Here is a 25,276-nt window from a genome sequence, read left to right as displayed (position 1 = left end):
TCTTTGTACTTTTTAAAGTTTGCATTCAAATTGCATCTGATTGAATGCAGAAATAATAGCAAACAAACAAATACCACGGAACGAACAAAGTAGCGCCCTGGATATTTTTTTTTTCTGAACTAATATGATTGCGTATGAGGTCATGCACATAAGCATGCATAAAGAAATTCACCAAACCTGCACCTTTTCGATTCGATGCAAAATAAAGAAGAATAGGGAATTGTTACGGTAGAGCTCACATAATAAACACCAGACCTAAAGCTTTTTTTTAGATCTAGCATCAAATACCACAAAATATCTGCGTTCCCTCTCTTCCCATGTCACATGACTGATGTTCGAGTGTTTTGATTGGTCAATTATAGCTGATGCGCCGTTAACGCCAAACAATTCACGTAGCAGTAAATACGGCAACCTCTTTATAGGTAGAAGATTATATAAATCATGAACACAGTAATTTCTGTCGTATTCTCCAGTACAGGAACGTGTTCATGCTAGTGTAACGGCAGTCACGCAGATCTCACAGCAGAGTTTCATCCTTTTTCATTATTGTATTAAGGTGAGTGCATCATTGTTCTCTTACTACTTAAGTCGACACAGCTTTAATAGGCATTAGGTCCCTATCACTGTATTCCTCGTGAAGTAAAACATTACACCTCGAGCATTTTGTTAATCATTTCCAATTGTAGAATTACATTTGCAGTCTAAAAGCGATTCCCCAAATCCCTGTTGCTGTAGTAGTAGTAGTAGTAGTAGTAGTAGTAGTTGTTGTTGTTGTTGTTGTTGTTGTTGTTGTTGTTGCTGTGGTTGTTGTTGTTTTGTACCAAACCTCTTTTTCGAGAATTATTAGGAGAGGGGTATAACACACTCCAGCAGTACAAGGATTTGTGTGCCCCTGCTTCTGAACTAGCTGAAACTAGCATGATTGATTTCATAGTGTTCTAGTTTCAAAATTCATCTGACGATCTGCTACAGCCAAATATGTTATACAAGATCTGCAGTTCTCTAGAATTTGTTTCAGTCACTATCAATCTGAATATCTAACTACTAATAATATATCCGCTATGACTACCACAATTACTGCTACCAGCGAACTGGTAATCATAACTTTGGTAATGATTAATGTAATACATGTACTATAATTTCTCGTTATCCGTTTGTTTCTACTTACTCCACTTCCTTCCAAGTTCAGTTCTGTTTTTTTCAAATCAGGACTATCGATGCTACTTCAATTGCAACCTCTTCCAGTCATATACTCTTACAATATGTCTTCAGTCCTCACAATTCCATTGACATCGTCAGCTACAACACTTTTTTATCCATGTTATTCTGTCTTTTGGTTCAAGTGTAACGATGGATGTTAATTTCGGAGTAGGAGTCGCAGCGGTCATCTTCGTTGCGGCCTCAACCATGTGTTACCACATGTTGAAGCTCATTCGCGTATTCATCCTTATCAGCAAATTTCAGGGGCCTCCGGCACTTCCGATTGTTGGCAATTTGCACAAGTTCAGTAAGGATTTGAGAGGTCAGTAATATCAAGCACGAAAACACAATGTCAATGTTGCAACATGTTATATGCTGTAAAAAATTGCAGTACAATGTGAGCGATTCCTTTCATTACTCGATACTGAAAAATTCCATTACCATAATTCATTACATACTATGTGTGATTATGCTTCTTTTATTTTATTTCTGCATTTCACATCATAAAGTTAGAAAATTAAGTCACTGCTCTTTGTTCGGCAACGTAACAATCTGGTATTTGAGAAACTAAATTCATCTGTGCCAAATTGTCATGTTTCTCGTAGACACAGAGGTGCTAGCTTCACTCAAATATTTTGACGGAATACAATCCAGTATGTTACTGAAAGGTCTTCCTCTAATTCGGTTGGCGATTTTTAAAGGTGCGATTTTTAGCCATCAGCTTTATATCTCAGGCATAAGCCGCCATCAACATTTTGGTGGCTTCAAATCAAGTCGTTCCGTTTTCAGGAGTGGGTGGAAAACGCTGAGAAAATGTTCGAGGGAGCAAAGCGACCTAGCGGGGGGGGGGGGGGTGGAAGTGGACTGTGGACTGTGGACTGGGTAGCCCTACTTCATGTGTATTTGCTGAAGTAAGATTTTAATAACCATAAGTTTTGGTACACAGACAAAGAAATGTTTGTGAAAATCAGATTTCGGGAGTGATCTTCGGGAGTGATGCTTTTTTTTTTTGGTTTCTAGAATTTTTCGTGTACAGACAAGCAGTTTATGAGGAGTATCGAGCAAGGACAGGCGGAATAGTTAGATGGTGGAATGGACCAAAGCCTCACATAACCATCTACAGTGCCAAACACGTTGAGGTAAGCACGCCAGCTGACGTCTAGTTCAGACTTTCTCGTACTTCGTTGTTGTTGCTTCTGCTTCAAGCTGTCGCTGTACTGATAGTATTTTTTTTCTTATTTCCATACTCCGATGTTCGAACATGGGCCAGCAAAGACAGAAGACCTCTTAATGTCATATTATTACAGACAACACCGAAAAGAGACTTTTAGCATTGAAAAAATAGCAAAGCAATTGAAGCAAAAGAGGTATTTCTTTTAAGTTATTTTTTGCAACCATCAAAAGAAAGAGTAAATCCTATTAGCGCAATTGAGACAAGGCATTCATGTGCCTTGGAGCAAGAAACCAGAAGCCTAGACAGCAGAACTCTGAAAAGGTACTTGGTATTCGTGGTATTCATGTCTATTGTTCAGGGTCACTGTAAGCAAACAATCACACGCACTTCATTGGTTCTTGTGTAAAGTTCAATTTTGTACTGAGGGATCAATTTTGATCAAAATCCAGAAGTTAACTTTAAAATTAATCATATAATTAACGAAACTGATTCATGCTCTCATATTCAAATCACCTCCAACTAGATTGTACACTATTCAGCAATTACTCGTATCAATGACAATGTTTTTTGATGTATAGTTTTAGAACTCTTAAGGATCAAAAGTAGGAAATGTTTTTTGTAACATGAATATCGTCCATGGCACTAACAATGACTATCAAGAACCTATTAAAGCATGACTGCTGAGATCTCATCCCTCCTCTGCCAAGGCTTTTACCATGCCAAACATAAATTCTACCCATGAACATGGCCCTAACCCTAATTCTAATCCTCACATCAAACTAAACCTCGCACCCTCTCACAACCCTAACGCTATGTCCTTGGAGAAAATAAGACCGGTGCAATTGCCGAAGGAGCAAATGCCATTTCACCATGATAACACGATTCCTTGATGTTCCATTCATTGACATCCAAATGCAATCTTTCTCAAGCGATGGCTAATTGGCCACTGATGATCTGGCGCCAATCAGCAATCCCCCAGGTGTGACATCCGAGTGATACCACCATCGTAAATGTCAGACAGCTGGTATGCCCCCCCCCCCCCCCCCCAATCCCGGTTCATGTTGTAGGGGGTTCTCTTGATCCAGATGGCGTCTCTGATTCGTCTGTTCAGGGTCTGGCTCTCTCTCGCTACTAACCGCGACCTCTCCCAGTTGATGACGTGATTTTTCCTCCCAGCATGGTCAGTTATGGCAGACTTCTTGTATGTTTGGCTTGCTGATGCCCTCTGCGATCTTGTATATGATTGTCCATCCAACTTTTGGCAATCCTTTTTGTGTTCGTCTATTCGGGTACTCAATTTTCGACTGGTTTCCCTGATACATTTGACATTAATTGTTCTTGGAGAGAATGACAAGGGACTATAATACCCATGTTCACTCTTTGTGCTTTGTCCATTTCTTTGATTTTCTCCTTTGGGTGAACCAGTATGTCTAAGCTTGTTGCATGGTTTCATTGTTGTAGAGATACCACGTTTCTTGAAAATCCTACTAATTGCTTCTGATAAGCCTTTGGTGCAGGACTACTGGACTGCAGGATACAGGGGTGGTTTCGTCTTTCTTTTGTTGTTTGGAAGTTGTTCTGGGAGTTTTTTATCCTTCGTTTTAACGTTCATTGGGGATAGCCACATTGTGACAAAGCAGGAGAGATTGTGGTACCCTCTTCTTCCTTGTCTTTGGGGTCAGATACTACTGTTTTGCAGCGGTGGATGATAGTGTAAACCACGCCTTACTTTTGATGAAGGGGGTGGTGGGATTTGAAATTGAGATACACCGTGAACTTTATGTGTCCATCTCGCTTTCTGGTGATTTGTGCTTCTGGAAAGGGGATTGATCCTTCTTTTTCAAGTTCAAAAGTGAACTTTATGCTGTCTGCTGGGTCTACTTGATTCAGGTGATCTGTGATGAGAGACACCGAGTCTTTGTTTACAATCTCTATCTAGAATGTCATCAACGTAACGTCTCCATACCGATACGCGTGGTATGCATTCAGAGGGAGCCGTAGCTAGTGCTCTTTGTTCTAAAGTGTTCCATACATTTTTGGAACTATGGGTCCCCGAGAGGAGAAGTAGATTGACGTGAGAACCAATCATAGTAGGTCGATGATGTCCTCAGGAGTGAGATTTGTTATTTCACGGAGAGTTGTATCCTTGTCTAGTCTGTATTTGATGACAGTAAGGATCACACTATAAGTGTGGCCCTTATAGTGAGGATGATCATCAGTTACCCAGTAGCCATTGTTTGAGAAAGATGACAGCCCGTCGTCGAAACTGTCACAGGTGAATACAACTTTTGGATGTGTCTAAAGAACTCTCTATAAGGGAGTTCACGGTTAAGATTTGCGCATATTCAGAACAAAGGTCCAATGAGAATGTCTGTGTAATTGCCACTGAATTTAAAATGTAAAGAAGTCTCGAGCGCTCATCTATGAAAATCTGAATTATGTCAGTACAATGTATGTGTTTCAGACTAAATTGGAATGTACACGTGTAAGTCATTCATCAACACTGTTTAGCATAATCTCTCCATGCACTTTCTCAACATGATTTAATACAAGATGGCATGCTTCAAGAAGGAATTCTTGATCACAACACATGTCCATGTTATTTCAAAGTCTGTGGTGAAGGGGTCAAATGAGACATGCACTAACCGTCAACTCCCTTATTAATATCATCAACCAGCCTTATTCATTGACTTATTTCGCAGGTTGTGGTTTATTTGTTTTCATTCTATTGTGCAGTCCATTACCATCTGCAGCACATTACTCAATCAGTGTACATGCAGTATCATCACAAACACATGGTGATTACATGTTGATCAAGTGGTGTCTAGAATGTCACTTTCGCCATAATTAGGCAGATTATGGAATGCTACATGTGCTACAATTACCTTATACAGTCACTGTATAGGTAGTAAATGGAATGCTGCTTGTGCAACGATACAAGTTATGTTTAACCAATGTCTTGATTCATGTTTCCAAAATGGCTTCTGGTCATGAGACTGTGGTGTGGAATGTCGATTTCAGAAGTGTAGTGGAGGTGGGAGAGCATAAAAAAAGAGTGTCTTATTTTGGGGAGACATATCTATCTCTTCGATATCATAAAGAATGAGAGGGCTGAGAGGAGAATGGCATTGACGATGAGCTGGCAGATATCAGTATGTGTTGGGATGTTGCCGTTATTTGATCTTTGTTGTTAACCTCCCTCCCCCCCCCCCCCCCCACACACACACAAACAAACAAACACACACAGCATTTGGGAAAACATGACTTATTTTTTTCAACGAAAGAGATCATCAAATAACCCTAGCGAGTATCACGGAGAATCTAGTATCGGGGCAATGTGCAAGCTTCTCCCCGCTTTGGTAAGCGCAAACCAGTAACTTCGATAAGCGCAAACTAATGATAATGTCCTTATGGGCAGAGTCTATTTTTAGGACGCTCAAGCTTCGGACTCGTTTCGAACTTTACGAAACCCAAGAAATTATGCCACGGAAAACATAGGAGTTTCACTCGTTGGTGCATATTCTTTCATAATTTCGTTAGACAGTACATCTAGGGAAAAATCTAACTACAAAATCATGCCTAAAACAGTAAATCATTTAATGGGTGTCATTTTGACAATGTGATTTCAAACATTAGGTTTTCGGCTTACTTGCTTTCGACTCTGGACTCTTCTGTCGTATTGGGTCACATATTATTTCTAGTATGTGTACATTAATGTCGACATAGATTTACAGTATAAGCTGCTAATATGGAAGCATGAAACAATAATAGTGTTACCTTCAGTACAAAAATGCCCAATATGTCTTGACTACATTCATCATTAATGATATCATCGGTGTCAGAAATACTATTGCTGTGAAAATATCTGCCAGCAGGAACCAAAGTTCATCACTTATTTTCCTCTCGTTCTTGCTTGCCTTTGCATATCTCTTTATGCCTATGAGCTGCCTGGGGAAGATCTTGAACAATCATGCTAATAAATCCTGACAGTAGGCCCTACAGTTAAAGGAGACCTCCGGACGATTTTCAGACTATTACAGTTAAACAATTATAAATCAGTTATTAGACCGAGTACAGAGATTCAGAATTTATAGTGATTGGGCTGAGGAATAAGAGTGTTTTCAAAATTTCAATTCAATTCAATTCAATCATAGTTTATTTCCAATCATCGAAAATAAAAAAAAAAAACATAGTACAAAGTATACATGTGTTGAAATAAGGTTCAAACGTTTGCAAAAGATTCATGTAATATATATATACGAGACAAATTATAGAACAACATATAACATGTACAATATTTAGGAAAAAACACTGTATAAATTCTTCGTGGGCGAGCGGAAAATAAATTCGATTATGGAAAATAGTGATCCACTAAAAAGCAAAGCTTGTCGGACGTGGATCGCTAGCTAAATAATGAGTAAATTATATACTATTCTATAATAATATACATGTAATTATTTTGAGATACACCGGTTGGGAAAAAAATATAGAATACCAATGCTAGTGCCCGGACACTGCTCACTGAACTACGTGTACCGGGAAAATATGACAAGGACAACACGTTCGTACACACATTCGATTACCCACACGTATATACACTGTAAGACGCGAGACAGTACCGAGAGGAGAGAAGACGGTAACAATACAAGTCTACGAAGAACAAAAGACAGGAGAGGAAGAGGAGAGAAGAAAGAAGAGAAGTCTGCACACAGAACACGCCAAGTGCTGCGACATCAGGACAGGTGAAGGCTCAAGCATGAATCAAAACAATTTAAATTATCTATGATTATAAGTAGAAAGTAAAAAGTAAATATTTTCTGAGTTTGTATTTGAATGTAACAAAATACAACAAATTGCAATGAACAAGGATGATGACATGGTAGCCTCACCATAAGAATGCATGAGTTGGGGCTCAAGGAAGCAGAACAAAAGAATATGGCATGCATACATTCTACACAGGTGAACTTGTTAAGCAAGTAGTATTGTAATGGAATTACACTGCTACATTTCTGAAATATGTGAGGCTCCTAGATATTTATGTCATCAACACTGTTCAGTGTAATTTGTTTAAGATTTTTCAGAGTATTGTGTCTCTGCTCAAGGACCACACTAAATTCCACAAATCTATACATGGAGCTGTCGATTTATGTACTACATGATGTGAAATTATGAAAATCGTCTGGAATGCCCCTTTAATTTGTTTCGCTCCAACAGGCCGTACTGAAGTGCGGTGGGAACATGAAGAGATCATTCGCCTACTCCTTTCTCCAGCCATGGCTCGGTCTCGGACTGTTGCTCAGGTATGATCTACGGGGTTTTGTTATACCAAATTGATATTTTTTTCTTTTTTTGTTGTTTATGATCGTGAAAAGGGTTGGCAAGAGGAAAAAATATAGTCACCTCCGCTAGCCATTCTGTCTACATGTATTGGGGAGCGGGTGGTCACAAATTGTCTCGATTGAAATCGGTTAAAGAAATGCAAAATTCCGTTCTCATGTTAATAACATTATTGCTTCTGTTCTCAAAGGCTGAGACAGTTGAGTATAATTTGTCTGATATCGTAAGTTTTGATTCATGTACATTGTGCTCATCGTCACTTATTCCTTCTGCATAGAAGGTGCACTTTTGTTGAAATGTCAAAACTAAGCTCCATAAAGCTTCTTCATTTCTCTCATATCTGTGCCAAGCGTGTACTTTTAAACGCCTATAATAGCATTTACTGTATCTACACAATTCATACTTGCGACCAGATGAACTTGACTCGATCTTCCCTTTCTGCTATGCAGATATTCCTGTAGCCAGATGCAAATCCCCTGTCATTATTCCACATCCAGTGAACACATGTTGTTGACACATCTCAAGTATTTTCTGGTTGTAACAATTCAACCGACATGTTTTTATGTCAATGACTGTACGTACCTAGTCACTCATATGTGTCTCATTATTTCCAAAGGAAAAATAATCATTCCAGTATCTCTGCCTGCTCTTGGTGCATTTTTCTTGCTGCTTGTACTTACAAACGCAGATGTTCTTATCTGTATAACGTTCCGTGAAATTCTTAGCTCAAGACAAAATTTATGCTCGTACTCAAAGTTTGGTCTGCGCATAGTGTTTGCTCATCCTTTGTGGACAGACATTCCTTTGCCAGCTATCCAAGCATATATAAGTCAACCAGACGAAAGTTTCCTTCTCTTTAGACAGCAAGCAGCAAACGAGTTCCAGAGCAGAGTTTTGTGTCAACAAGCTTTTGTAATACCCACTGTTAGGAGAGTTTTACACCATGGCTAAGTCAAATAGTGTGAATAATATGAATAATGAAATTACAGTTACATCTACCTACGCACCAGACAAAGAGGATGTACTCGTACATACCACTTTATAGCGATGAAGGTGATTAAACCCCGACATCATTTCTTATTTGAGCTCACAAACTCACGAACTGATACTTGATTCTGACGTAAATGACGCCAGTCCTCAAATGCCACCCACAGAATACCATTAAAAATACGACGTGATTTCATCGTCTCATTTGAATTGAAACCAATTTTTGTTTCACACTTTAAATTAGGAGTTCAAACAAAAATTTTGATTAATTCAATATGTTCGTGAATCAAATCAAGTTTGGCACTCAAGTCATCGGAATCAGTGAGACCTGGTTAAAGGAAACATTACCTTCTGAAGTTCTCTATTTACCATTAATGGTTTCACACTATTAACTAACAAAAGAGCAGGTAAAAAGCGATGTAGTTGCGCTTCACGTCACTCAGAATCTGAATTATAATCTCTTAGATGAATTTAATTTAATGTCAGAAATTACTGAGAGTATTTTCATTGAAATCAAGGTACCAAATAGAAAAAAGTATTGATATAGATGAAATATATAGGCCTCCGAATTCAAACCCCATTGAATTTATTGAATCATTATCCATATTCTAAGCTGGTAAATATTTTGAGAATAAGAGATGTTTTTATTGTGGGTGACTTGAACTTTAACCTTTTAGATTATCATAACAACCTCACATACCAAGACTTTCTCAACGTAATGTTATCCGAGTGTTTTTCACCTCTTATAAAGAAGCCCACTCGAATTTCTGATATCACAGCGACTTTAATTGACAAAATTTTTCCAATATTGAATATCACGTTTGGTGTATGTGTCTGACGTATCCGATCACTTTCCGATTTTCGCTCTTATGCCCAAGTTTAACACAGGTAATAATCCCCTCTTATTTACCCAATTCTGGTTTTCGAGAAATGTCCGAAACTAATCTTAGAAGACTTGGGAGAGATTGAGCTCGGTCAATTGGTCGAATGTTGATAATCAAAGCGATGCAAACTTAACTTTTGAACATTTTTCACAAATATTATCATCCACATAAAATTTCATAATACCCGTCAAGCCATTTTTTTTTTTTTTTTTTGCTCAAACCGCAAAAAGGTTGCTAAAAATCCCTGGATCTCAAAGTCTCTCCTCAGGTCTATTAATCGTAAAAATATTCTATTCTATAAATATAGGAGAGATCCTATAGTCGAACTCGGTCTCGGTATGTGCGTTGTCGCAACACTCTCACAACATTAATACGTTTAGCCAAACGAATGTATTTTTCAAAGCAGTTTATTAAGCATAAATATGACATCAAGATTACGTGGAAGGTGGTAAATGACGCGCTGAACACCAAAAGTAACAGCGAACCCCTTTAATAGGCATATTATTAAGAATGATAAGCACATTGATGATCAGTCTGATATGGCAGAAGGTTTAGTATTCAAGGAATATTTTGTAAGCATGGACCAAATCTTGCCAGCAGTATCCCGCATTCAAGCACTGATTTTCATTACTTTTTAAAAGATCAGAATCAACAGCCTCTTTTTTTCGAACCAGTGATGAAGAAATTAAAGATATTGTGCAAACTTTGAATACAAAGAAAAGGTCAGGATGCGATGGAATTATAATTTTTTCTCCTTAAGAATACCATTAATGAAGTAGTTTCACCATTAACACGCATTTTTGATTCATCATTATCTACTGCCATAGTTCCTCAAAGAATGAAAATTGCCAAAGTAGTACCCATTTTTAAAAGAGGACAAAAAGAATATGTGACTAATCATTGCCCTATATCTCTGCTGACTTCATTCTCAAAAATTCTTGAAAGGCTGGTATATACGCGCACCCACAAATGTCTTATGTGTGAAGTTTTTTTTGTAACTCCCAATTTGGTTGTAGGAAAAATCACAGCACGACCCATGCCTTACTCACTTTTATCAATAAAGTTGCTCACGCCATCGATGATGTCTCCCGCACTAATGGAGTTTTTCTTGATTATTCGAAGGCATTCGACACAATTGACCATGGATGATATTTTGATTTACAAGTTACATGGGAGGGCTTTGGACTGGTTCCGAGATTATTTATGAAACGGAAAACAATTTGTGACTATAGATAGCCGTGATTCTCAGTTGAAGTTAATTTCGTCTAGTGTTCCACTGGGTTCCTTATTAGGCCCACTACTATTTATTGTGTATATCAACGATCTTCCTAGTTCCTCGCCATTTCTTTCTTTTATATGTTTTGCTGATGACTCCAATCTGATTTTTACACACAAATATCCTTATACTCTCATTGACACAATGAATAAGGAACTCAAATCTGTGCAGTCGCGGATATATGCCAGTATACAGTATTATATGTACCCGTTCGCACCTCGTGGAGCAGTGGAGCTGTGGATCGGCGGAGTTCCACAGCTCATGAACATTAATGAGCTGAATTCATGAATATGCATGAATATGTATTTATGTAAATATGCATGAATTATATGAGTGTGAGATATGATAGCCTGTGAATGGGTGTGACAATAGCAATAGTGAATTGTGGAGCAGTGGAGCTCCAAGATGACCTAGCATATGAATATTAATGAGCTTAATTTATGAAAATGTATGATTATGCAATAATGTAAATATATAATAATTATGTTTGAGCGTGTGGAGCTGTGGAGAGTGTCTCTTTTGCAACCGATTGTATGGCTGGTGTGGAGTGTATGTTGTGGAGTCGTGTATCATTGTTATTTCTTCTTTTTTGCACGATGATATGAAAGGTTGATACGAATATGATTATGCAAATGCGTATGACGGTAAGGATTAAGCATCATTAGTAGTGAATTGTGGAGTAGTGGAGCTCCAAGATGACTAACTTATGAATATTGATAAGCTTCATGAATATGTGTATGTATTCATGTAAATATGTGAATTAAGCTAGAGCGTGTGGAGCTGTGGAGAGTGACTCGACTTTTGCAACCGATTGTATGGCTGGTGTGGAGTGTATGCTGTGGAGTCGTATGATTTTGCACGATGATACGAAAGGATGATATGACTAGATAACTATGTAAATGCGTATGACAGTAACGTATGTAGGATTAAGCATCATCAAGAGCGAATTGTGGATAGGCCTATGATCACGTACCCGCTGAGCAGCGGAGTCGTGAAGTCGTGAGTCGTGAAGCAGTGGAGTTCCAAGATGTTGCATGATTGCATGAATATTCATGAGTTGACATCGCATGAACTTGAGGGTTTATGAGGAGTTTATGGTGTGATAGAGCTGTGCGCGTTTCTAGTGTATCATGGAAATCTTATATGAATTTGCATGACGTAATCTCAACATGGTGTGAATAAATGACAAAAGGTGACAATGAATTAGGACTTTAATATTCCTCTTTTCATCATGTCATAGTTTGACCATTTCATCGTTCGATCACTTCATCGTTTGATCATTTCATCGTGTAAAACGCGTGAACTGACTTAAATCTCTTTAACAATTTATTACGATGAAACGATGAACATGATGAAGTAATGAAATGATGAAACGACGAAATGATTACACAATGAATCATCGGATGAATCCACAGCTCCACACGTTCAAACATAATTCATTCATATTTACATAATTGCATAACCGTACATATTCATAAATTAATCTCATTAATATTCATATCTAGGTCATCTTGGAGCTCCACTGCTCCACAATTCACTATTGCTATAGTCACACCCATTCACAGGCTACTATGTATATACTACTTCTGCCAACAAACTATCACTTCGTATAGATAAAACTCACTGTATGCTTTTTAGCAACAGTCTTAAAACGCTTCCCCTTCATATCAAGTTTAATGGAATTGAATTACACCAAGTGAATTGTGAAAAAAAAAAAAATAGGGCTCTTTATTGATAGTGACTTATCTTGGAAATCCCACGTTAGTTATGTAAGTAATATTCTCTCTGGAAACACGGGTGTTCTTAATAAACTTAAGAGTATTTTAGAAAGTCAAACTTTGCATAATCTTTATTCTACTTTGATTATTCTGTATCTTAATTGTGGTATTGTTTTATGGGGGAATGCAAGTAGAAATCTTCTTAATGTACTGTTCCGTATTCAAAAACGTGCCATTAGAAATATCAACCATGTCGGATATTTGTCACTTACGAACAACTTATTCTTAAAAATACAAAATATTGAAAGCATCAGATCTATCTGTCAGGTCCCAACATACCTCTCTTTGTACAACCTCATTTCGATTTTTGACTAGTTATCATTATGATTACTGTTATTATGTATGTATTTTTTGTGATTGTTGACAAGGTAAAAGAACTTGTGCTGTTATATTTTGATGTAATATTATTGATATACGAGAAGTGTGAAATAAATTTAATTGAATTTAACTGAATTGAATTGAAGATGCTGTAATAAAATTTACGCATATTTTGCGGGACTGAATGGTAAAGTATCGAGCTTTATTTGCCAATAATCTCCCTCTTCACAATTTGTGCGTGGGCTTCAACTTACAATCACTAATTCTCGTTGATAGACCATGCAAGCCGAGGAAAACGTGTATAAGAATTGCAAGACCAAACCACTGAAAATATAATGTTAGCAAATATATCTGCAACATCGGGAACATCAATGCTCTACATTCGTTTTATTTCATTCAGACTTGCTGTATCTATGTTAATTGCAACCTCGGCCTTATTCTCAGTGATATACAATTTGATTAGACGAGACATTTGGGAACGCTCATAACCACTGACTTGAGTCTCGTGGTGACAGACAACTCTTATCGACCCTCTCCCGGTTATTGCTCGCTGACATTGGCCTATAGATAGTGTGACGTAAAAGGGCTTTTTACGCTTGCAAATTTTTGCTTAGTCCCGTACCAACGGTGGGGCTATGGGGGGGGGGGGGGCTTAGCCCCACCGTTGTTACGGGACTATCCTTAGCCCACTTTCTGTTTACACTCGTTTTTGCCAAAGTGGGCTAGCCCCACCGATAGTCCGGTACTATCTGGCCCTGCAAAATAGCAGGGTTAGCACCGCAATTGCGGTGCCAAGCAAGTGAGTGTAAACAGAACGAAAAAATAATCCTGGGCTAAGCGACGGAGACGAAGTCCGACCCTCACTGACCAATCAGAAACGAGGTAATCAAGTGCTGCCGGTGCGTGCGTGTACGTGTACAGTACACAGCGTAATCATGAATATTCATGTGGTTTGGAAAGTCCGGGACTAAGAAATACGAGTGTGAAAAGGTCAGTTTTCTCCTTAGCCCCGGACAAGAGATAGTACGGGACTAATTGACCAGTGTAAAAAGCTGAAAAATTGGTACGGGACTAACGATAGTCGTGGGTCAGAGAAAGTCCGGGGTTAAGAAACACAAGTGTAAAACGCTGTCATTTATCCAACGATATTGTATTTCAGTGTCCTTCACTTTTTCAGAAGTTGCACGGAGGGCGTGTATTTCTTTCGTCGATTATCGTATCATTATATACCATATTATTTTCAACTGACCTGGGCCAAAGACTAAAGTGAGTTATAAAATGGGTTCAAGAATGTAGCCAATAGGAAGCGCTGAAATGAGACACACCTCCTTCCTTTACTTCAGTACAATTGCACTGCCTGTAATCCTATGGTAGATTGCCGATCGTCTGTGCGCGCGGCGGCTCCTTTGATGAATTGCATGCATACGCGCTGTCAATCCTGTAAACAACTTCTAGTTCGGGCTGCCGGCCGGCCGGCCTGTCTTCCCTTGTGCATGCATAACATGTGTGGCGTACGTACGTATATTCTACTATACGTACACTTTGTACACTGGTACAGTAGACCAAGCGTTATGGGACCGGACGCGTACATGGAGTCACTTTGAAGAGCAAATCCAACGATTTAGCAGGTTAATTCTCACGCCGTTTTCAGAGTATGTTGTCTAGTAGGCCTATATGAGGAGTCTATATCAAGTCTTTAAGGTAAAGGGTGCATATTCTATGTAAAATAAGTAAGTTTTCATGCGGGAACCATGTCCGGAAACCCAACCCCCCATTATACTTATACTGTATGTGCGGGACTTCCGCGAGTGCGACGTGCGTAAATGTTTGGGACGAACATCTTCGGACGTCTTGACCCACAAAGGTACGTGAAAAACGCTGAAAAATGATGTTAGTTTTCGAATTTTCGACCCATTTTATAAAACAAATGATGCACAGGATTATTTCGTGGCGTTAGTGGAGGCGTAGCTCACTCTCGGGTATTTACAATGTAGTGCATGTTTCACAATTGTAAATACCCTCGAGTGCACCACGCCTACACTAACACACTCTATCCTGTGCATCATTTGTATACTATTGCGATCAATCATTGTCCGGCGTGCGTCGTCCAATTGGGGGCCTAAATTGTTTTTTCATTTTCGTCTTAAAAGTCCCTATGATGGATTTTTACCAACCTTAGCAGGAAGCATCCCCATTGAGATAAGCTCTCATTTTGTTCAAGAGGCCACACCATTCCCCATGGAGGGGGGGGGGGGGTGGGGTGGAGGCCTGGAGCACAATGGTCGAGGGGGATGAGACAGACACAACCCCCAAGTTGAGGAATCTTACCAGGGAGGTGGGAACCTCCCTGGTCTTACAAATCTTCGTCTCTCAAATATACAGTAAATGATAAGCTAAGGAAGTGCTTTGTGTAATTTAGATTAGTGTCTGTCGTATAATTTCGACTTTGTTTGTGGTAGATCTGGGGGATAAGCGGGGGAGGCCAAAGGTAGGAAAATCTTTTTCATCATTTTGCACAAGCATGGTCTGATTTTTTTACCAAATTTGGCAGTGATTATCGCAAGAGGGATAAGCATCTGTGCATATGGGAGCAAAATGCACCCCCTTTTTTTTTAAACCGCATTGTCAAATTTTCAAAATACAGTGTACTTGGCAGGTATTCTTTACCAGTGTGATGGAATATGCAAATGGACATCAAGTCCCCAATATAAGCTTTCAAAGCTGCCCCGCCCCCAAGTTTACAATGGTCACAAGAGAATCCGCAAGAATGTGCCATGTGCTCAGGTGATCAGGAGACTCATGGGTCTCTTGTTGTTCCTTTGTCGGTGATTTTCATTCACAGTACAGGTAAAAAGTGGTTCCAGCGTCGAAGGATGCTGACACCAACCTTCCACTTCTCCATCCTCCAAAACTTCATGGGTGTTTTCAACGAGCAGAGCAACATCTTGGCTGAGAAGTTGGATGCCTTTGCAAACAGACGCGATCCTGTCAATATCTTCCCACTCGCAACCCTCTGTGCCCTTGACGTCATATGCGGTAATTCATTCCTGTTGGCTTCAAAAGGTAGACAGCCATATACCGCGAAAAGCGACTTAGACATGTAGGCACATTGATTTCAACTATCCTCAATGAAAAGTTATTCCTTCTATGATGTGGCATCAGTAAAAAAAAAACAAAAAAAACCCCCCAAGATATGGTACTTTACCCATTACTTTTAGGTGCATGGCACAAGCTCAACATCCATGACTTTTATAGTCCACAATTCATACTGCTCACGATTCACACTGTTTAAAGGGGAAATCCAGTCCAAAACTAAGTTAGTCTGATAAAAAAAAAGTAAAATCTTACGAGTTCAACGGTAAAATTAGATTGAAATCGGATGAATAAATAAGGAAGTTATGAAATTTTGAAGTTTTGTTAGTGTCTGCAAAAAATTGTTATTGTACAATGGATATGAATAAGCAAATGAGTGAGCTGACCATGTCATAACCTCACAATTTTCCATTGACCGTGTACAAAAATGACGACAACTCAATGTTTCTGTCATTGAAGTCTGAAACATGATATTATTCCTGGTTGAAGAACTTGAGAATAGTAATCAGTTAGATATATCAGGATTTGAGCCTCGGGCATAATTGCGTTCGAATGAAAAACTAGAAATTTCATAATTTTATGCACAAACCATATGGCAAGTTGGGAGGGGATGACATACGCACTTTGCCATTTGCGTATTCATATTGACTGTTCAAGAACAGTGTTTCCTAAAAAGATAGCGAAACTTCAAAATGTCATAACTTTCTTATTTTTCATCCGATTTCGATCAAAATTTTACCGTTGAACTCGTAATATTTTACTCTTTCTTATTCAACTAACTTATGTTTGGACTGGATTCCCCTTTAAGAGGTTTACAGCTCACGAATTATACAGCCAATGAGCTAGACACTAAGCTAGTAAATTTCATCTGTCTATTCCTGCATGTGCCACAATGTAGTTTGTGTGTTCACCGCCTGACATTATATTTTGGCTCATACGTTACACAGCCGTGCCCACGTGCCTGGCTTGTTGACGTGCACTAATATTATCTAGCGTGATCATTATCGACCTGTGAATACTTGTCGGATATCATAATCTTCATTAATAGTAATTGCCCCATCATCATTAACCTAAAATTCAAACAAGGTCGAAAGCCATCGTCACGTCTTATGCCTTCAGTAACTCTCCACATTGTAAGGCAACTACACAAACCGCATTCACAGAGTTCGGCAGTAAAGTCATGTTTGTAATATGTCTTGTAAAAATTGAGCTGGTCGATTGTGAGGCTCTATCATTATAACATTAAAGTTGGTCTTAGATAACTTACAACAATTGCAGCTTGTTAGATTGTAATTTGTGGTAATTTGTAAATATGATATGATGTATATATATATATATATATATATATACATACATATATATATATATACATATATGATACATATATATATATATATATATATATATATACATATACATATAACCCTTCTTCACCATACAGGCACGGCCATGGGGAAACACATGAACGCTCAGGGTGAAACAGACAGCGAGTTTGTGCGCGCCCTCAAAGGGTAAAATGAAACACTAACTAATCATATAGTGATTGGAAGGAATGGTTTATTCTGAGTAAAGAATTTGAACCAGACTCCTCTATCTTCCTTGAGTATTCTGAATCGGAATATCTATTGCTCTTGACCAATTTATTTAGATAAGAATGATTGTTGAATCATGACAGATTGTCAATTTGAAAGAAACAATTTATAAATCTGAAAAATCAAGCTGAATGAATTGATACTAAGTCCTTTTTAATATTGAATGGAATGCAATGTTTAAGACATTTTCGGTTTTAGATGATTTAAAGCTTTCATCAACGTCAGTTTTTTTCTGTTTTGTTTCTTTTTATTTAACCCGGCAGAGGCAAAGTCACTGCACTTTGTCATCAATTCATTTTCGCTTTCAGGGCAAGAAGAAAATTGTTTATTATTTTCTGTGAAAACTTGCGTATTTTGTAAGATGGCGACAGGCTGGAATGCTCCTGGCTAAGGGAGTGGAGAGTGCTGGTTGGAAATCAAAATGTATCAATTGACCGGGGTAATAATAGTATGTATGCGCCATGATCACCACACAGAGTGTATTTGGAGCAATATAAATTACATGCATGTTGTTACATGTGCTGCATGAGTTTAATGTGTATAAGAAATGCAGTCATTTACGAAGCAGTGAGATAATGTGATGTTGTTCTGAAAGCTAATCTAAAGCGTTTTTCTATTTCCAGCGTAGTTGTGTGTGTATGTGTGTGTTTTAATACAACCCACTGGAAGAATTAATTCTATTCTTTACTGTGTCGAAGAGATGATCAGTGTCAAGAATGTTTATAACATTTCCCTTCTTCGTTTATTTTGTTCGCTGATTTTTTTTTCTGTTGACATATACGTACAGCATGATTGCGATAGCATTCATGAGGTTCAGATCGCCTCTCATGTGGGTGGATGCCTTCTTCTATCGGACAGAGGCTGGTGAAAGGCAAAGAAAATATCTAAGAATTCTCCATGGCGTTACACAATCGGTAAACATTCAAACATATTCAAAGGATGAGCTTTATACTGTCCACCTTTTGACAGAAAATCTTGCTTTACCCAACTCTACCTTTGTACATTGTAGTCTTTAGGGAAAAAATGCAGAAATAAGATTTAAATCGTGGGAAAAGTGCTCTTAGCCTTATTGGGCAGATGTCCTGAAACGTTTTCCTATATGCTTTTTATGTCATGAAATAGAAGATTCAACAATGTACTGTATTTTTTGTTCTAATGATGTATTGTTTTTCCTTAGAGAAACATACTAAAAAAATGTGTAATTTTAGTATTTTCCTTTGTAAAGTGCATTCTTGGAAAAAAAAAAACTTGCAGAAATAAATAGAAGTTGAAAGACAAAAAAAATGAATTTGAACTACAAGTCATGTACCAAAGTCAATTTCGTCGCAACCCTTAACAATACGGTCTTTCAATCCTTCTACACGCAGTAATAATTGTTTATTGACAGATAATAAGGAAAGGATGTCCTGGTTATTTCTTTTTTTAATTTCTTCAATCTGTTTCCCCCAAATGCAGCTTCGGTTTAAACCAAAAAATATAATTCACGTTCGTCTTCGAATGAGCAATGGTATTCATCAATAGCAATTAGAAATAATTCAAATTCGTTACCTGCAGACTCTCAATCGAATTAAGAACGTGCGAGTTAGTACTAAGTATAGAAAGTCTAAATGGGGAGGGCTTTGGAAATGATAATCTATGTCAATATTTAGCCACGGTGCTCTTCTGCTCATTTGGCAGATGATAAGAAACATTCAAGAAACATACAAGAATGAAATGAAAAAAAAAAATGAAACATACAAAACATTTCAAAGAAAAGGAAAAAGGACAAAATACCGAGTTGGTCCATGCAGGGATATCTAGAATATCTGTACATAATCATTAACTCATTATTGCAGATTATTAATGAAGAAAAATCTAAATTTGGAGGGGCTACGGGGAGGGAAAATGGTGTCTATTTGTACATTCTAGCCACAGAGTGTCCATACCTGCCAATGTTCATCATGCGTTTTGAAGAAAACGAAAATGTAAAAATGGGCTCCCAATTTAATCCCCCACAGGGGAAACACATATAGTCACCAACGTGAATTGGGATTGCTGGAAAAAACAGAAAAATGCTCGCTCTAAAACGAAACCATTTCCTATTATAAGTATTCTTTGAAGAGCAAAAACGAAATTGCAAACTCTAAAAGGAAATTGCTGGGCGTTTGTGTTATTTTGACTGATTGATGTAGGCATAGTGCAATTAGTATCGATTTATTTGACTGACCACACTACGAACTTGATTAGAAAGAGTTTAAAGTTGACCGAGTAGTCCTATAAGAATAAAACGTTATGATATACTGAGTTTCAATGACGTTGTAGGTTTGGCTTTTTATTCAGCAAAGTCCATTGACATGTTATGATCGAATGCAGAATGTCTGCTACATAGGTTGTTTACATTGTTTTGGTAGATGATTCAACAAAAGCTGCTTCAATCATCGGAGTCTCCTGATGTCAGTACTCAGAATGTGGGCGCAGTTGCGGAACAACGCAAACAAATCGCATTCCTGGATCTCCTCATCCAGATGCACAGAGAGGACCCTAGCTTCACTCTGGCAGACGTACAGGAGGAAGTGGATGATGTTATGTTCGCGGTATGCTAACGATGGAAGCCTTCTCATTCTTACCTGTTGTTCCACATTTTGTCTCTAGAGGTGTCATCAAGTAGGAAGAAAGAAAGAAAGTAAATGAGGAGGGATATGATCCTTCCAGTAGACATTAGTTCAACGACACTCGGGCACCAAAGTGGCAATCAGCAGTCATGCGGGATCAGGATCCTTTTTTGCTTTCGTCCCCCAGATTTTTGTCATTCAGTAGGACAATGCCATTTTATGACCTCTCTAACTGGAATTACGGTTTTGTAACGAATATTAACAAATAAAAAGATCGTTTTTCACTCTCTTGTTATAGGCTTCTGTATGCCAAAGATTTCAGTTAGGAATTACACTTGATCGACCTTGCGTAGAACAAGGCTAGAATGGATATAAATTATTTAAGGCATTGATGACTGAAATGCCGAGAAAGCAATGCGTTGCATAGACGATGGGTATATTATCTGATTAACATTGCTGTATTCAATAAATCTTGTAAGTTTTGCCAGACATCATCACGGGGTCAGTTAGATAACAATATAGGTGATAATAATCAATTAAGTCTTTAGAGTATTACCTGAATGACTGTGTACATACTGCATACGTCTACATATCAAAGATAATCATGGTTGCAGATGTCCATAGGCTACTCCAGCTCGCCTCTGATCAAAAAGTCCCAGGCTAGCTACAGCATTGTACATAGTAGCTAAAGATCATTATATTTTTGAAAAATGTTGACAGTCTCTCCTATACCTACCTGACACAGGGTCATGACACAACTGCAGCGGCTGTCTCCTGGAGCCTTTACCTCATAGGTCTACATCCAGGTATTCAGGCACGTCTTCTGGAGGAAATTTCCGAAGTCCTAGGTAGGCTGCAACTTTGTGGAAGATTAAAAGACTTATATGATAGATGGAAGGAACAACTTTCTGCAGGTTTGAGCTGCAGTTTTAAACAGGAAGGAAGTATAGTGTGTCATGTCGTCGCAAATTGTCCATGGGCAAACCTTCCATTCCTTTGACAGGGTTAAAAATGAAGGGACTCTTTCACTAGGACATAACCATAAATCGCGCATACAAAATATTGTATCTCGCCCCTCGCAAAGAAATGGGGATATGGCCTGTTAAGTGTCAAAGGCATCCCTGAAGATGTTCAAATGAAATTGATCCATTTTGTTCCACCCTAACTATTCTTTTGTTGTTGTTGTTGTTGTTTTGATTTCAAACAATATAGGGCATATCAAATTTGTACACCGTATCAAAAAGATTAAGCGTACGATAGTCCCTGTGGGCTTCAGCCGTTATGATATTATGGTAATTCATCCGTCTTCTGTGTCTGTGTGTGTAAATGTGTGTCTTGACAAAAAAAAAACAACAACAACAAGAACATCAAATCTAACTTCCATAGGGGACTCAGACCGTCACGTAACGACAGATGACTTGGCCAAGCTCTCGTATTTGACCTGCGTAGTGAAGGAATCCCTTCGAGTCCTACCGCCTGTACCTGGCATGAGCAGGACTCTCGACAGTGACATCGTCCTTGGTGAGTGAAAGTGACTCTGGCTATTATAGTGTTATGCATATAATGCTTGGATTTTTGTATCGCAACTGATTGATACATAGCTTTCATCGACGCCAATACACATCGATTAGTCAGTGTTATTGTTATTGTTGTTTTCAGTAAAAGCCATGGTATTCATGGGCAGACATACTCTGTGGGACTCGAATTCGCAACCTTCTGATTGCTAGACAGGCGTCATATCTATTAGACTCCCTAGCTTCCGCCCAATAGCCAGTGATGAGCCCTTATAGAAGCGGGTACTGCACGTTAGATTTATTCAAATTAAGTATTCTTACGTCGAGGATTCTTTTTTTTTTATGGCAGCTGAAGATTTTTATCACGGCTTTTGTATTTAAAAACAGTAATCAATCAGTAGCAATTCAACAAAGGACCACGTCGCGAGGATCAATGTGAATATGAATGAATCTAGCCCGAGTACGTCTACGTCCATTTTTTAAATCATTGCTATAAGAATAAAATCACTGGGTAATCGCTGCGTATTTAACCCGTATAGGGTAATTAATTGTCATTCAATTGCAATAAAAACAACTCAAAGGACGAATCCATTCATTCGAAGAAATACGCAGTACCGCTACATGCTACAAGGACTAGAACCATGCAGCACTGCCTGTCGCGCCGGTAACGGCCTGCGCCGAAGATTGTTTGTGTCAAAAATATTTGACACGTTAGAGAAGTTCCGTTCCTCGCAAGATTTCACCTGTGCGAGAAAGACTGGGTGTATACTCTCCAATAGAATACAATGTAGAAACGTAAAGCGAAAGACGTTTGCAGATACGGTATGACAATACATCAGAACTGAAGGGAAGCTCCATCGCAATGGGAGAAAAGAAGACGAATAGTAACAGAAAGGGGACTGTTGTTGGAATACGATGCATTTCCCTTCATTATACTGGTGTTTTTATGTCTAAAATTGGAACATTGTGGTTGTGCATATTCAATCTAACTTTAATTCTACTCACGCTTCCAGATGGCAAGGTCGTACGAGGGGAATGTCCTCATTCGCAATTTACAAATTTGAACGTTTTGCTTGTACATTTTTAAATCATCTAACTTTTTAAACGTGTGCTAATCTTAATCATACTCAAACTTCAAGATGGCAAGGTCGTACCGAAGGGAACGTCAATCTCATTCGCAATTTACGCCTTACACCGCGACCCGGAACAGTTTCCAGACCCGGAAATATTTGACCCAGACCGGTTTCTTCCGGAAAACAGTAGCAAGCGACACCCGTACGCCTACATTCCGTTTGCGGCTGGACCACGAAATTGTATTGGTAACCACATCATTTCACTTATGATGCAGTTCCTCTATGCTAATCGTGATTACTTCTTTTTCATGAATATTTGATTTAGAAATGTTGTGAAGGATGAGATTTTTTAATGAGAAAGATTAAAACAATTTTGATATTCAATAACCTTAAATTCACCATTAACGTTAAGGCCTTGTGAATTTGCTCTGTGAAACTGGACTGAGATTTATTATGTATAATTACTTAAATATAGCAAATACTGTACACTTGAATAATTCACATAATTGTTATCAGAGCAATATCTAACACAACTAAAGGTGAACAACACAGCCGTTAAAGTGAACATGTTTTTGTTCGATCTTTTATTTTGTTTGTGAGTGTGTGTGTGTAGGAGAGGGTTGACAGCATTCATTTTCACAGATCAGCTCAGTGAATGCGTGTTTTGGATGTTGCGTATATAGTGAAGAATCCGTGTCGTATCATCAGCTTTGATAGTAACCATTGTATCCCACCAGTTGCACGTTGAACGTTGCTCTTGAAATACACAGACAACATTCTACTGTAATTCAAAACTTGTTTTATTTGATATTGAAAGCCATGCATATCCGTATTAGACATTGATGATCTCATCCTTGGTGGATTAAAGGTACGCCACATCACGTGATTTATTTACATTATAAGATATGAAACAGAAATACTTGTTTCTACGAATTCAAGACCCCTGTCAGCCTGTTTCACTCTCTTCGTACATAATGCAACACATGACGTCAGAATCATTTATGTGTTTACCTACAGGACAGCGGTATGCAATGATGGAAACAAAGGTTACCTTGGTCAACCTTCTGCGGCGGTTTTCGTTCAAGTCGACCCAGACTATGGACGATGTGAAGCCAACAGACATGATTGTCCTAAACCCCGAGGGAGGGGAAATCTTCATGGAAATTAGCAGAAGAAAGTAACGATGAGTCTCGGTGTGATGTTGGTTCTCCCATGAGGGCGTTCTCTGGGGGTGCACGTCACGAGACCGACACCCACGAGTCATACAGCCCACGAGTTATACAGCCCACAAGTCATACAGCCCACGAGTCATACAGCCCACTAGTTATACAGCCCACGAGTTCGACACTAAGTAAATAAAGCCCACGAGTTCGACATCAAGTAAGATAAGCCCACGAGTTATACAGCCCATGAGTTCGACACTCATGCTTAAAAGGCTCACGAGACCGACACTACGCTTAAAAGGCTCACGAGACCGTCGATAGCAAAGAAGGCCCACGAGACCGACAGGATGAACAGTGCCACTTATAGACCAATTAATTGTATAGAATGTCCAGATAATGGCATAAAGAAGATAAAATGTGAGAGATGGAAAAGGAGAGTTGCTAGGGTGTTACCCGTCAGTTGCCCTCCCTCACCTCCTGAAATGTTCAAGATCTTTAATTGTGTTTACGTGTGTGAGTGTTTGTGAAAAAATAAACAGAATTCAGTAAAAGAGTGCATCAGATCTTTCCACATTAACTTAAAAATGCCAAAAACCCTCGTTTCCCTTTCCGCAAGACACTTATACATTGTACATTTACTTTAAAAAATCAAATGATGTGGACATTCAGATCATCCAACTAGAAAAATATCCAGCTGTGAAACGAAGTTTACAAGGAAATATTGCACAAAATAGTCAATGTTGCAGTGCACACCTTCTGTACCTGATCTGAAGGGGGCGTCATCTGCGAAGGTGTTGATTTAATATAAATTCACAGAAAATAACGTAATCGTCTATCAAGGTAGCTTAAGGATTCGGAATAAGAAGATGCATCCATAAAAGCAGATATTCTATTTCATGAAAAATACACTGTTTTCAGGAGAATAATTTTACAAACATAAGCTGCAAATCGAGGTGAATCGCTGCGATATATCTTCTGTTGAATGTCATACATTATAGTTACAGAGAAAAAAATAAAAATTGAACTCTAATACGTCTGAGCAGGTGGGTAGGATATCTGATAAGGCCTACTTAACTAGTGGAGCGAGAAAGAAAAGGGGAAAATTTACATCCTGTCCATCTTCTAGCTAGAAATTTAGAAACCCTGTTAAATAGCACAGTGGCGTTATCAAAAATCTAAAATCAAACAATACATCGTTCTTGTCCTCTTTTATTTATTCAATTTTTTTAGGGGGGGTCCATGAAGAGTACAATTTTATTTTAAAAAATCGGTAGCAATGTCGCTCCCCGTAGCGTG

The 25,276-nt window shown here is 38.5% G+C and overlaps 1 protein-coding gene across 1 annotated transcript; it reads left to right on the top strand.

Annotated features, from left to right (window-relative positions):
• Nucleotides 1-1,419: 1,419 nt before the first annotated feature.
• LOC139720731 (cytochrome P450 4V2-like) lies at nucleotides 1,420-23,998 on the top strand. Its single transcript, XM_071632087.1, has 11 exons — nucleotides 1,420-1,522; nucleotides 2,221-2,339; nucleotides 7,589-7,674; nucleotides 15,797-15,990; nucleotides 17,489-17,558; nucleotides 18,427-18,499; nucleotides 20,030-20,212; nucleotides 20,976-21,078; nucleotides 21,617-21,751; nucleotides 22,884-23,063; nucleotides 23,835-23,998. The coding sequence occupies exons 1-11, from the start codon at nucleotides 1,420-1,422 to the stop codon at nucleotides 23,996-23,998; spliced, it is 1,410 nt and encodes a 469-aa protein (XP_071488188.1).
• Nucleotides 23,999-25,276: the final 1,278 nt, after the last annotated feature.

This window comes from Diadema antillarum, unplaced genomic scaffold (genome assembly GCF_040938485.1).
Source record: "Diadema antillarum isolate AM-2024a unplaced genomic scaffold, OU_Dant_1.0 scf00000132, whole genome shotgun sequence".
In the NCBI taxonomy this organism is placed as follows: Eukaryota; Metazoa; Echinodermata; class Echinoidea; order Diadematoida; family Diadematidae; genus Diadema; species Diadema antillarum.
Note: the sequence above shows the minus strand (reverse complement) of the source record. Positions and strands in the feature narration are given on the sequence as shown.